The 13,848-nt window shown below is 40.7% G+C and overlaps 1 protein-coding gene across 2 annotated transcripts in view; it reads right to left on the reverse strand.

Annotated features, from left to right (window-relative positions):
- rhbdl3 (rhomboid, veinlet-like 3 (Drosophila)) overlaps positions 1–13,848 on the reverse strand; it is a 67,958-nt gene that overhangs the window by 19,324 nt on the left and 34,786 nt on the right. Inside the window, exons 1-3 of one of the 2 annotated variants that reach the window (XM_037765271.1) lie at positions 12,477–12,683; positions 8,519–8,677; positions 559–783 (exon numbers count right to left, since the gene is read on the reverse strand). In XM_037765271.1, the coding sequence (XP_037621199.1) occupies positions 559–783; positions 8,519–8,677; positions 12,477–12,524 (432 nt within the window). In that variant the 5' untranslated portion in view covers positions 12,525–12,683. Of the gene's footprint in view, positions 1–558; positions 784–8,518; positions 8,678–12,476; positions 12,684–13,848 lie in introns of those variants that run through there. The other variant, XM_037765270.1, reaches the window with a different exon arrangement.

A 13,848-nucleotide genomic window follows, 5' to 3' on the forward strand; every position in this document is an offset into this window, starting at 1 on the left:
AAAATGATCAATAATCCCTCCAAAGACCACATTAAGACACCAAGACCTTGAGGAACACCATAGAAAAATAGATGCTGTGATTTTGTATCAAAAACTTTTAACGTTTGGAGATTTCTGCAAGAATTGCATTTTTCAGCGACTGGATGGAGAACACTTCTGTTGTGTAAACTGCTCAGAAACCCCCTTATTGTCAATCTAGCTTGGAAGCCATCCATCCTCTGAATGCTCTACATCTCTAGTTTGTGGCTGTAAAGTTTCATGAGGCTGTGATTATCCTAGAGGTCACCACAGGTCATTTTATATAATGAGGTCATTAAAAAATGGTCTCACTACAATGAAATGGCTACTATGGGGGTTTACATCATCACACATGAATACAATTGGGCTCATTGGATCCACAAGAGTCTCAGCTTTACAGTCATACCCAGTTTATGGTTTGTGTGTAGGCCTGTTATTGAAACATAGCTCCATAACGCCGCAAGTGGTCAAAACTCTGCAGCGTACCTTTAATAAGACAGGTTATAGAACACGTTGGGCTCACGTTCCGAAACAATTTACCTCAGCAATGGTGATAGCCAGGATGAGCCAGGGTGGGGGACAGTAGGTGTAGCTGTCAAAGTACCACTTGCGGTCGACCTCTCGGGGCAGCGTCTCGTAGGCGACGTGCCGGACCAGCCGTTGAGACAGCCCCAAGCCTGCCTCATCTCTGAGATTGCAGCCTTTTAGCTGCCTGCTCCCCTGCAGGATGGCCCTCCGGAAACTGTTGGAGCGCTTGTTACTCATCTGGAGGAAGGAGGAAGGAAGGGAGGAAGAGGAGACAGAGGGAGACAGATAGAGGAGGAAGACAGAGGGAGGAGGGATAAGAGCTTTACTATCAGTGGTTCAGCATATTTTTACATTAATGACCAACCTGTTTTATTTAACATGTGAACACTTCAAGGTGCTTTATTTTGTTAAGTATATTCACAGCTACTTGATGTACAACGCTCTGGGTACAGGCTACACACAAACACAATCCTCCTCAGTCAAGCACGCTGATGGACCCCTCCCACCTCGCCATGGCAACAGAATGCCTGAATCATCACCTAGCAACCACCAAACCCCTCTCTCAATCCCTCTCAGACATATATGTTCAGTTTTGATGGGCGGGGACCTCACAAGTAGTTCATCATTCAGAGAAGATCCCACCAGTCAGTCACTATCGTTTTATTTTAAAAAACCTGACAAAATGACTTTTTCTGCTCTCATTTCAAAAGCGCTGCCATCTATTTTGATTTAGTGCAATCGTTTTTATAGCACGGGGTGTCACATTTTTCAAGGCTTCTCAGTTTCAAACACACTCTGATTGAGAGGCAGAAACATGTCCTTGACTTTTAGAGGCAGAAATAATAAGAGCGTGTGCGATTATTCCTCACTCCAAACACAAGGGTTGAAAACGTACTCGTCAGACAGGGAAATTTCACCTTCATCTGAGTGTACCATCTAGGATGTAGAAGGATCAAAAGCTTTATCACATACAGTGGTTGCCTGTTTTAGCCATTTTCAGTACAAGCAGGTGAGAAAAGTCAGAATATTATGTAGGTATACGCATGCATACACTGAATAAATCTTTACATTTTATCACTAAGCAGTGATGCCCATCGTCTTTTATCTTATTTAACTTAATATCTGCAGTACACCTTTGTGCCACACGAGGAAGCCTGAATGCTTGTAGAGTTCTGATAATTGTAGCCTATTATAACATTGAATATAATAAGAAGGGCTAGCGTACATTCTGTTTGTTTCACTGATGAGAGGAAATATAAAGAACGTGATCCTGTTAACTCCACCTAAATGCATTTATTTGGTCTCTTTTATAAAGTATCTAACAGGTTTTCAATAACACAAACATAAAACAAAGTTGTGATTTATCAAACGTGTATCTCTTTGAAATGGCAGTTCAAGATAATATAAGGTGATGAGGAAATAGCAGTAAAAATGGTCAGGAACGTTCTTTTATGCACAAATTCGCTCTTCTCAATATTTATAGATGAGGCCTATTGTGAATTGGGTCGCCATGGTTTGTCATTTTTAAAAAGAGGGTCCCCAGGAGAAAGTTTGGGAAACACCTATAGGAATTAATATGAGACTAAACATATTTATAGGGGGAACAATGAAACTGCTACTAATATTTATAATAAACCCAAGAACGGCAATTAATCAATCAATTAAGAGAAAGTCAATGATGTTAAGGGTTTGAGCTCGTCCCTTTTAAGAGCAGTTAATACAATCAAAAAACATTTCGCATTTCTTTGCATTGATGTGAAACAGATCTTTTTGGCAGCCTCAACTTTGTGCCTAAACAAACCACTGTCTGTCTCCATAAGCTTTGTGCCTTTTATTGCACTGGCTGTGTGTTTTTATAACGTTCTCCATGACGATGCAATGGCTCCTGTCCCACTTCACTCCCACAGTCTCTTTCTTTTACTCTTGCTCTGTATATGTCACACAACATAACTCAACCCTACTACTGTGTTTGTGTCTCTAGGATTGCAGGAAGCCCAGATGTGTCAGCTAGCAGATGTTATTTTAAGGCGACACGGGTGAGCGATATCGTTTTCAGCAAGGGCAGAGATTGGCAAAATACTGTAGATAAATGTGATGTGGCTATCGGCATTAAAAGTATGATAAAAAGGGAACTTCTAAAGCTACAACTTCTAAAGCTAGAACTTTAAAGCGTTGCCTGTGTATTGAAGCTGCGATTGATGTTTATTCAAATACAAACACTGACAGAAATAAGGAACATTTTCGTTTGAAGATAGTGGACATACTTCTCTGTGAATACCAAGGTACAATCCATTTAATTTCACTGAGTTTGATAAAGAAAACACAGTTAGAATAAAATAGCGATAAGATGTAAAATCAGAATATCAATAAAATCTCTGTATGAATGAACAGTTGGCTGACGGTTCTCCTGGCACTGTTTAATGAGACTTTAGTGTCTCTGCATGGATCACCGTTTGGAGATAAACTTCAGAAAAAAAGCCAATTATTTCAGCCTTTATGTTAGGCACAGAGAACTGTGGGAAAATGATTACGGGTTACCATGGCCACTTCTAGACCGCAAAGAGAGTGCACACACACACACACACATACACACACACAGCCAGACCTCCCGCCCGGCAGCCATGCTCCATAAAGACAGTCAATTCTTCGTGTGAAGTGACTGCAATTCCTCTCCTCTTTGTAGGACACAAAAGAAAGAATGACGTTCTGTCTGTTTACCCACTGGCAACCGGAGAGGGAAGAGGTGAAGGGGACAAATGGGTGTTCGGCCAGCGAGAGACAATTTCACTGTTTGATCAATGGAAAATGTAGTCAGAGGAGAGGGACAGGCGAGAGAGACATAATCGAGACGCAGAGAGAGGGAGAGACAGATGGAATGAGAAGGAGACGGAGGAGGACAGATGGAAGAAGGAAGTAGAGGAAGATGAGGAAATGTGAAAGGAAAAAAAATGTAATTAAAAAATGCAGCGTTGATAGAGGCGTCTTGTGTCAGATACCGGTAGGACAGTGAAATACAATCCAGGGATTCCAGTTTTAGTAATAGGTCCATGAGTTACAATAGTTTTATTGTCTGCTGCAACAATCGGCAGGTAAACATTAAAAATATGGCATTCACTCTGTAAAGAAATCTACCAGGAGTGTGTACTTAGACGTATATGGCCAACACGACCCAAGATGACGTCCTCAAATGTCTTGTTTTGTCCACAACTCAAAGATATTCAGTTTACTGTCATAGAGGAGTAAAGAAACTAGAAAACATTCACATTTAAGACGCTGGAATCTTGAATACTCAAACCGACAAGTATTAGTATTAATAGTTTACAACTAATCAATTAATTGTTGCAGCTCTACATCCATGTGCTTAACGGCTTATCCTTTGCAGGTTTTTTGGGGTTCTGGAGCCAATACTAGCTGATATTGGGCGAGAGGCGGGTACGCCCTGGACAGGTTGCCAGGCAATCACAGGACTGACACACAGAGACAGACAACCATTCACGCTCACATTCACACCTACGGGCAATTTAAGGTCAACAGTTAACCTAATGTGCATGTCTTTGGACTGTGGGAGGAAGCCAAAGAAGAAGAAAATACATGCCAACACAGAGTTCAAACCCAGAACCATCTCGCTGTGAGGAGAGAGCGCTAACCACTGCACCACCGTGCAGCCCCCCCACGCTGTATTATGTTGTGGTGAAAGTTGAACCAGGTCCAACTTCTTTTTTTGAGGATTCTTTGGCATCTCCTGCCTTTGTTAGACAGTTGACAGGAGAGAGATGACAGCGAATGAAGGCAAGGACAGATGGGGAACAACATGCAACAAAGAGTCCCCAGCCAGACTTGAACCAGGGACATTGCGGTTCATTGTTGCCCTCAACCCCCTCGGCTACCAGGGCGCCTCCAGGTTCACTTTTTCTGCCCTCTGCGTTGGTACTTTGTGTGTTAAAACCGTAAAGGGTATTCCCCAAACTGCTGCCACAATTTTGGAAGCAAACTAGTGTCTAAAACATCAGCATTAAGATTTCGCTTCCTTGGAACTAAGAAGCCCAAACCGTGAAAAACAGGATCTCAAGCAAAATATAACTGTATCAAGCATACACACAGCATATATATATATATATATACGAGTGCATCAGTAAGCACCGGCACAAATCCATCATGATCATTCCACAATTTCATCCCACTGGGGGAAAAACAGAGCGGTTCAACCTGTTTGTAGATATTTTAGGAAGTGTAAACACATTACTGAGCCAGCTTCTACCAAGAAGAGTCGCAGTGCGTTTTATGAGAGAGAGTCAGACAGGAGGAGGAGATGGATGGACAGAAAGAAGAAGAAGGAGAAAGGCACTGATGCGAAGGAAGAGAGATCGAGGGAGAAGGTACAGAGTGAGAGAAGATGGAGGGAGGAAGAGGTATAGAGAGGTAGTGAGCGGTGATTTGAACGCCGACTGTGACGAAGCAGTGAGCAGGCAATTACTGACAATCACACTGATGGAGGAGCTGCGGTGCGAAGGGGAGATGGCGCAACAAATAAACCCCTCACAGTTTGTCTCTGTCTGTTCTGGCCTTTTTCTTTCCATCTACTTCCTTCCGTCTGTGAAGGCAGAAGAGCTGGAGAGATGCACCAACAGAGACCAGGCACTGGTAATTAAATTGTTGGAAGAATTATAACCCTTTCTCAAGCTCCCATATTGGCTTTGACCTCTTCGATCTTTATATTAGACACCAGTAATGCCTGTCCCTTAGAAGGTCCTTTATGTTGTGTTTACATACCTTACATTCCTTTAAATATTCATATCATATTTACAAGCTTTTTCACAGAAGCGTGAGTTGATATGTGCAGAAATCCTTGACATTTAGCCTTGAATGTCAAGGTTCCTATAGCAGAGGTGGACACTTTCAGGGCCTGAACTTCAGTTATTATTGTTTTTTTAATGGTTGTACAGCCTTTGACCTTTCATTCTAGTACTCAATCAAGTTTTTTTCCCCCATTTATTCTATTACTGGTTTGGTTTATAAAATAAAATACCAATTTTTGGGCTTCGAAGCTCCGGTGAGAAATATTCGTAGGTATTCAAAGCTTCACAGCGCAATGCGGCACGACGCGGCGCAGCAGGTTGACGTGTTCTTCTGTCTCCATCTCCCCAATTTTAGTGCTGCTGCCACACTACTGTTCACACACAACAAGCAGCGATATCCGTCTGAGAATAATAACTAATAATAATTAATGTTGAATATGAATAATGAATAATGTTGTGGGATTAGTCCTTATTTCATGGGTTATTTGGGAATGTATACATCATAATAATAGACTTATATATAAACAAAGCAACAACAAAACCCCCCCGAAGCGTCCAAAATACTGATTTGGAGGTTGAATACCATGGCAACGGTCGAAGCTTCGAGGCATTCGGGTGAGCCCTAAGAAAATGTCAGGAAAGTAAATAAATTCCTGTAAAAAATTTCTTCAAATCACTTGTTTTGTCCGACTAATCCACAAAAGACCTAAAGATATTCAATTTACAACAATTTTAAGAAGAGAAAAGCAGCAAATCTCTACATTTTAGAAGCTGAAACCATTAAATGTTCGGTACTAACTGATTTCAACAATTCAAAAATTATCATCGCAGCCGTCAACTAGCTCTTTGTTGATCAACTGATTAATCGACTAGTCTTTTCAGCACATTATTTAATACCAGAATCATGAATACATGTCACTTTATGTTTCCAACCAACAGCTCAAAATCCAAAATATCTGATTTATAAGTATATAAAAGAGAAAAAAAATCAGCAAATATTCACATTTGAGTAGCTGGAACACGCAAATGTTTGACATTTATGCGCGATAAACGATTAACAAAATGCATTGTTTCAGCACTTATTCATTCATTGTACAGTATATTACCATAATCATGAATACGTGTCACTACTTCCCTCCCTCCCTCCCTGTGTTTAGCTTCTGTTGTGGCTGCCTCTGAATGTATAAACCATTGAGGGGGTGGACACAATAGCGACTAAGAAAGTGAACGTACACACAGATGCCGGCACCCCATTCCTCTCTGTCCCACTTCCAGTTGCACGCCATGACCCGCAGCCTGTCACATGACATGAATGCACCAATTGGAAACCAGAGGCATAAAGCCCTTTTGACTTGTTTCCAAGCTTCCTACAGAGCTCATTCCTTACCCACTGTATCAGACAATAAACAGCTCTGAGGAACGAGAGAGAAAGAGAGAGATGGACAAACTCACACTCACAGACAACAATGAATTCCCTACAGTCTCTGCAGACGCACACACACCCCCACTGCCACCCAGTAGTTATTGTGTAATGTGTGCTACTCCCACTCCGAGACCACTCTACACTGTCCCGGGTCAGCAGCTCAGCCGACGCTCCCATGCGGAAGAGCAGCAAGACAGCGGAAAACAGAAAATGAGAAGGTTATGAGGCAGCGAGCACAGCTGGAGATGCTTGAGTGAGACCTTGGATAAACAGCAGCAGGCTGCAGTTTGAAGGTGAAACTGAAAGTGGGGCAAGGTGAGCGACAAGAGGGGAATTTATCACCAGACTGAGAGTCGTTTCCTATCAGGAGGACTCTCTACTTTGTAGCTGAGGTGATCTTATGGAATATGGCTTTTGGGGCTGGATGTAAAAATGGAAAGAAAGGTTGGATGTGTGCCAGAAAGACAGTAGACAGTGGACTATTCAGAGAACAAACATTGTTTTGCAAGTCATAAGTCTCAGTTCTTGGCTATGATGTCAAGAACCAAGTCAAGACAAAATCCTAAACTTTGTGTTTAAAGTCTTAAACAAGTCATTATGCGCCCTTTAACAATTCATTTCGTTTTCATTACCATTTCAATTTTTAAACTGAGTAAAAGTTAGTGTAGGGAATTTACAGGAATAATAAAATGCCTCTTTAAAGGACCAGTGTGTAACATTTAGGGGGATCTATTGGAAGAAATGGAATAAAATATTAATAAGTATGTTTTCTTTAGTGTATAATCACCTCAAAATAAGAATCGTTGTGTTTTCGTTGCCTTAGAATGAGCCCTTTCCCCTCTCAACGGAGTACGCCATGTTGCACCATCATGTTTCTACAGTAGCCCAGAACGGACAAACCAAACTCTGTTAACTTTTCCTGCTTGGGCCCGAGTCGATAACGTTACTTGCTCCCGTTGCCACCACTTTCTCTCTCTTGCTTCACCCCTCATTTCCCACGTACACACACACTCTACACAACAGCTCTGCGTCAGCCACCGAAGTCCTTCTACACGCTTGGCACACGGAAGAGGCTTCAATCTGCAACCTTACTGCTAGATACCGCCAGATCCTACACACTGCTCCGTTAAAGTCTGTATTTAATACTTTCAAAGAACATTTAAATGTAAAATGAGTGGGTCTTTCTTGGTGTGTTTTTTCTGTGTCACAGTAACATTTATTTGTAATATCTGAGCTGAAAGTTTTGCGTGTCGCCGTCCATTTTTTGTTGACCACAGCAGAGTATTTTACAGTTGAATGTGATAATCTGAGGTATCATTTTGCAGGTCTGCACTGCCTCGCCTTAAGTTTTCCTCCTGCTTGCGAAACATGATTAGCTGCTGATGGACTGATTCAAAGTACATCCATTGTCAGGGAAATAACAATCTGATTTGATGCACGTTTTTTAATAATGTAATCTTTAAGCTTTGAGGTTTGTGGAGGATATCAAGTCATTACAAACCAAAAGGAATAAAGTCTAAGTGAAGTCACGAGTCTTTGGTGTTAAAGTCAAGTCATGTCTAAAGTCATCAGATACAGACTTGACTCCGACTCAACATGAAAACCACAGCATGCAAGAACAAATCTGTATTTATATTATAATAAAAATCTAAACATAGATGTAAGGACAGTGTGTGGTAAGAGATGCCAATAGACCATTGATTTCCACTCAACACTGATGTCAGCAAGCCTATAAAAGGTTAAAACATCTCACCAGGTTGACAAAGTCTTGGTAGCAGATCTTTCCATCGGCGTTGCCGTCGGCGAGGGCCAACAGGACTTCCAGTTTGTGGGGGTCAAGCTCGGAGCCGTGGGTCGCCAGCAGGTCCCTGAACCGCTCCGTACTGATGAAGCCCGAATTCTCTGGGTCATACTGCAAATGAACACAGACACACAGATCATGCAAAAATGAATATGGAAGTGTAAATAGAATAGAATAGACATCTCTCAATAGAGTGGTGCAGGAATGAGTCCCAAAAACACAGAAATGAGTTAGCATTTTAGCACTTCTGGTTCCCTCGCCTGGAAGTCAATGGGTTTTTTGAATGGACTTTTTGTTAGATGCCTGAAATAAGGTCTGTGGTTAACACAAGCTTAAGAGATTTTATGATGTCAATAAATATCCCACTCGTGAATTTTGAAGCTTTTACATGTCTTAAAAAAGGCTAAATGAGACTTGTGTTTATACTCGCACGCGACTGTGGTGTAGTTAATTTATAGCCTAACATTAGCTTTTTACTAGTGGCGATTGCTTTCACACTTCAAAAATCATTTGTTCATTTGTAAAGATTATCTTATGGAACAACATGTGTAAGTATCATAAATGTTTGTTTGCCACAGAGCTTATTTTCTGCAATAATCCAAAACCCAATGGAAAAATCCCATTGGCTTTTGTCAACCCGTGCTATTCTAACTTCCGGGTTGGCCTACAAAAATACATCATCCTTGCACCGCTCTATAGATTACAGGCACGTACAGTATATCAAATAAGCACCACATTCAAATAAACATGTGAGAAGTTCATGAGCGGTCAAAATCAACGTCAGATATTCAGATAGAAACCAAAGATATTTAAAAAAGCTAGGAATGCAAAAAGACCTTCAGAGGAGTGATCACTTAAGCACTTGAATGTGCAAAGAGCTCTGCACTTTTCTCCATTTTTGTTACTCCCGACATCACACTCTTTTCTTTGCTTTGCACGTAATAGCTTGGGGGCTTCAATTTAGAGTGAAACTGCCACTTGAAAAATATACAAATATAAAAAAGAAATGTACATTTTGTTTGTGTTTGTGAACTATATAACAGAGGTTGAAGAGAGAAGTGAGCAAAGACACTTATTATAGCCTGTAGCCTGCCAGTAATTCAGACTAGATTCCTAAAAATCAAGCTGCTCTTGATCCCCTAAAACAAGGATAAAGCAGATAACAAAAAGGCTGCAGCTGTGTGACGGTATTTGTCTGTTCAACTGAGGACAAACGGGCCTGGAATACATATCAATCCAGGACTTGAATCTTTCATTTGAATGTCAGGTTGTTTGTGGATGCAGGCAGAAGACAGCTGCTACTCCTCTATATGTGCCTGTGTGTGTCTTTGTATCTGTATATTTGCAAATGTGTGTATGCGAGTGCAACCATGCCTGTGTGTGTGTGTAAATACAGCACATTCATGCATAAAGATGTGACATTCAGACAATATGAGCTGCCTGCCAGATTCCAACACCCCTGAACTAGAAAAAGTGACCGTGCACACGCATGCGTGTATATGAGTGTGTGTTTGCCATACGCCGGTGCTGGCAGACGCTGAGTAAAGCCAGGCTGGCGGCTCGACCAAATGGCAACGGGGAGAAGAAGGTTTTGGCTCTGCTTCGTGTTGTTTTTTCTCCGTGTTACCTAACAGTGATAAGGTTTTGTTTTTTTTGCTGTTAAAGCTACAGTTGTCAGTACACTTTCCACTCAATGTCATCTTTGAGATCTGGCCGTTATAATCATTCACACTTGGCCTGAAAATGTATTTTATGTAGCTTGTGTGGCTGCAGTTTGTTAGTTTGTGTGTCTTCGGTAGATAGCTCTGTGTGGCAGGTATGCCAATGCTATAGTAGGTATATTAAGTGTTCAGAAGAAATATAGCATGGACTAACTCTCGGAGGTGGGCAGATTGGATGATCACACACACAGTCACTCAGAAGAGGTGAACGTTAGTAGAGGGCCTTCATCAACACCCCCATCACTCCTGTTCCTGGAGTAGAGGGTGAGCGAGAGAAGTCACGACAGGAAGACGGATAAGGGAGAATATTTTGTCCAAGTGTGACGCCCAAATTTAAAACAAGAAGTGATGCGCCTTATGATGATGACATTAAGAGACACAGTTGTGAACTTACAGTTGTGTTACAGAAATCTGTGAATGATGGACATTTTTAGTAAAAGCAATTATTGCCAGAGGGTACTAGATGAGAGATGTTCTCTGTGTGTTTGGCATGTTTTATGATCTGACGAAGGTTTTTACGACCAATACCTTAAGGCTGGCCCACACTAAAAGATTTTTCAAATCTTAACAGATGTTGAAAATGTGAGAGACCCCACACATAACGACATGTTATGTTAAATTTAACAGTTTTGTTCCTATAGTGTGTAGTGAGCAACGATTTGGCCGAAACAGCACACCACACACAAACAGATTCAATTCATGAACAAGGAGTTTTTTCATTCACTCCTTCTTAGTTGATTAGTTGACTAATCGGTTGTTTTGGTCATAGTCAACTAAGATTTCACTTGACTTAGTAATTTTTAATACTTTTCCATGCTGATGACTTATTTCCAAGAAACTTATGAGCCAATCTCTGGAAAACAAAAGATTATTAAAGTGGTGCTTTAGTGTGATTCTTTGTGGAGAAACTTCGTTTTACAGATCTGTTGATTCAATTAAATAATCGATTAGTCACCAAAATCGTATGAGTGTTGGCCGAGTAAGAATTTCTTTAGTTGAGGACAGCCCGACACTCGACCCAGATTTGTTTTTTTAAATGTCAGCCCGCAAAACTACGCCGTACAACTGACGAAGTGCATACGTTCTGCTGTTTGGTTGCAGATGGAAGGATTTAGCGAATGTTGCGGTGAAGATGAAGATGATGATATAAGCAAACGTAATATGATTTTTAGCGGAGTGATACCAGGAAATACATTTTTCTTGTCAAATAAAATCTAAAATTGTTAATAAAATAAATAGATAGATGCATGGTGAGGAAAATTAAACCAACAAGATGAAGTAATTTCATGTAATTATGACTTTAAATCTTACGTTTCTATTGAGTTATGGGTATCTGAGCTAGATTGCATCTTGACTGTGTGAGAACTTACTTCCATGTGCACATCTGGTGTGGGAGGTATGACAGCAATGTGAGTAACATTAGGGCTGTGTTAAAATCTAATTTTAGGAGAACTGTCATGGCATAAAGAACACTCCACCATGTGCATAAAATCTGAGTAAAAAAAGATACTTTTTTTATGCAATCAGAACAGTAGGATCTGTTTCAGCATTTATCACAGTCCCTGTAACATCCAACATCATAGCACAACTTTGAGAGGGCACAAACACTGAGAGGGCGCATCTCTTTGCAAATGAAATAAAGTATTGACTGCGTTAATTTTTGCATGTAAAATATTATTTAAGTATCAATACAGTGTTTTTAAGAATCTATACAGTATCACAAAACATAATAAACTCAATATTTTCGATATTTTCTTACACCCCTAAGTAACATCCTATTTAGGTGCCACCAGATGGATAAGAAAAGGCAAACTGGGGATCACAAGTGTAACCTTCCCAGAAGTGAGCTGTTCAGTTATGACAACCAGTCTGAATGTGAGCCATCTGCCACATGGCATCCAACAGAAGAAGAGGAGGAGGAAGGAGGTGTTGCAGAAAATCATTTGTATATTGCTATTAAACTGGAGAATATTCTCACAATGACAGAGCATTTTTACAAATTACGTTTCTGCAAAGGCAAACAAACAAAAACTCCTGAATATGATTCAGCTTGCACTGCTGAGTGCAACACACAAACACTATCCCACTACTATCCCACTTCCCTTACACGTGCATGAAAACACCAAAATATCTCATTCCCACACACTTGATGCATAAAATTTAATCTCTACTTTCCAGAAAGAACCAACCTTCTCTTGCAGTAAATCATCCAGTTTCTGTCGAGGCCATTTTGTCATGATGAAGTAACGTCAGCCAAAGCCACTCTCACCACTCGCCACCAGTGTGTGAGTGAAAAAATATGTTGTGTGTGTGTGAGTGTCCCTGTCATATTGTTTGTCCCAGACTGCGCAGGGTTATTTCTAACCAGGACTAAAGGATTACAGTCCAATCCAAGATCCTCAATACACACCTCCCCCATCTTTCTCTCACAAACACACACACACACCCCTAAAACCCCAGTCACCCTCATCGCCCCGCCCCACACACACAACACCCCCTCACCCTACATTCAGACCCCTCTCCTTCCACTTTCTCTCTCTAAAGCCAACATGTGGGCCCCCTCAGAAGAAAAATAAATAGCTCAATAAATTTGCCTGTTATCTCTCTTCCTGTCACTCCCAGAGGCAGGCAGCTGTACATTATTTTCCTCACACAAACACTCCCTCGCTCCACTTCTGCGACACCACCACAGGCTTCATAGTTGAGTGAGCGCTCTCTGAAGTCAACAGGCTGGCTGCTGGGGCGGAGCGACGGAGACACACACACACACACACACACACACACACACACACACTCAACAATGGGCCTCCGATGGCAATTTCATGCAAGGTTCACCCAATCCCTTCACTCCAATTAGTGTTCATTTCCTTTTGATGCACCCAGAGGTCCATGCAGAGAAGGACAGTATATGATACAGGAGTAACTCTCCGTCCAACATTCCTCCGGCTTCACCACAAACTGACTGCACGATTTTGAAAAAATATCTAATTGCGATTATTTTGACTGATATTGCAATTGCGATATGATTTTCGATATTAGAGGGAATGATCATTTTTACATCTATATTCTCATTTTCATTGAAAAAACTATTAATATGATTATGATGTGATTTTTGCTGGGATCTGTACCAAACAAAGATGTTTTCTTAAGTCTGTAGAAGATGATGTGCAGGCCAGGACATCTCTGCAGCATCACAATATATAATTTAAAATGGTATTTTGACACACATTTCGCCTTTAGCAAATATTGCAATTTTAACAAATATTGCGATTTGAAAATTGCAGTACGCAATATTGCGATTTTGATAAAATTTCGATTAATTGTGCAGCACTAGCTGGGTTGCAACTAACGCTTGTTTTCATTATCTGTTAATCTGCCAATTTTCTCTCGATTAATCAATGAAATATTTGGAAAATTAGGAAAAATGGCAATTGTGAATTTGTTTTGACATTCTGATATTCAGATACTCAGAAAATAATTTATTCTCATAGATGACTAAGAATACCGGAACATATTTACAATTTAAGAAGCTGGAACTAGTAAATTATTGCCATTTAAATC

Source organism: Sebastes umbrosus, chromosome 3 (assembly GCF_015220745.1).
Source record: "Sebastes umbrosus isolate fSebUmb1 chromosome 3, fSebUmb1.pri, whole genome shotgun sequence".
Classification (NCBI taxonomy): Eukaryota; Metazoa; Chordata; class Actinopteri; order Perciformes; family Sebastidae; genus Sebastes; species Sebastes umbrosus.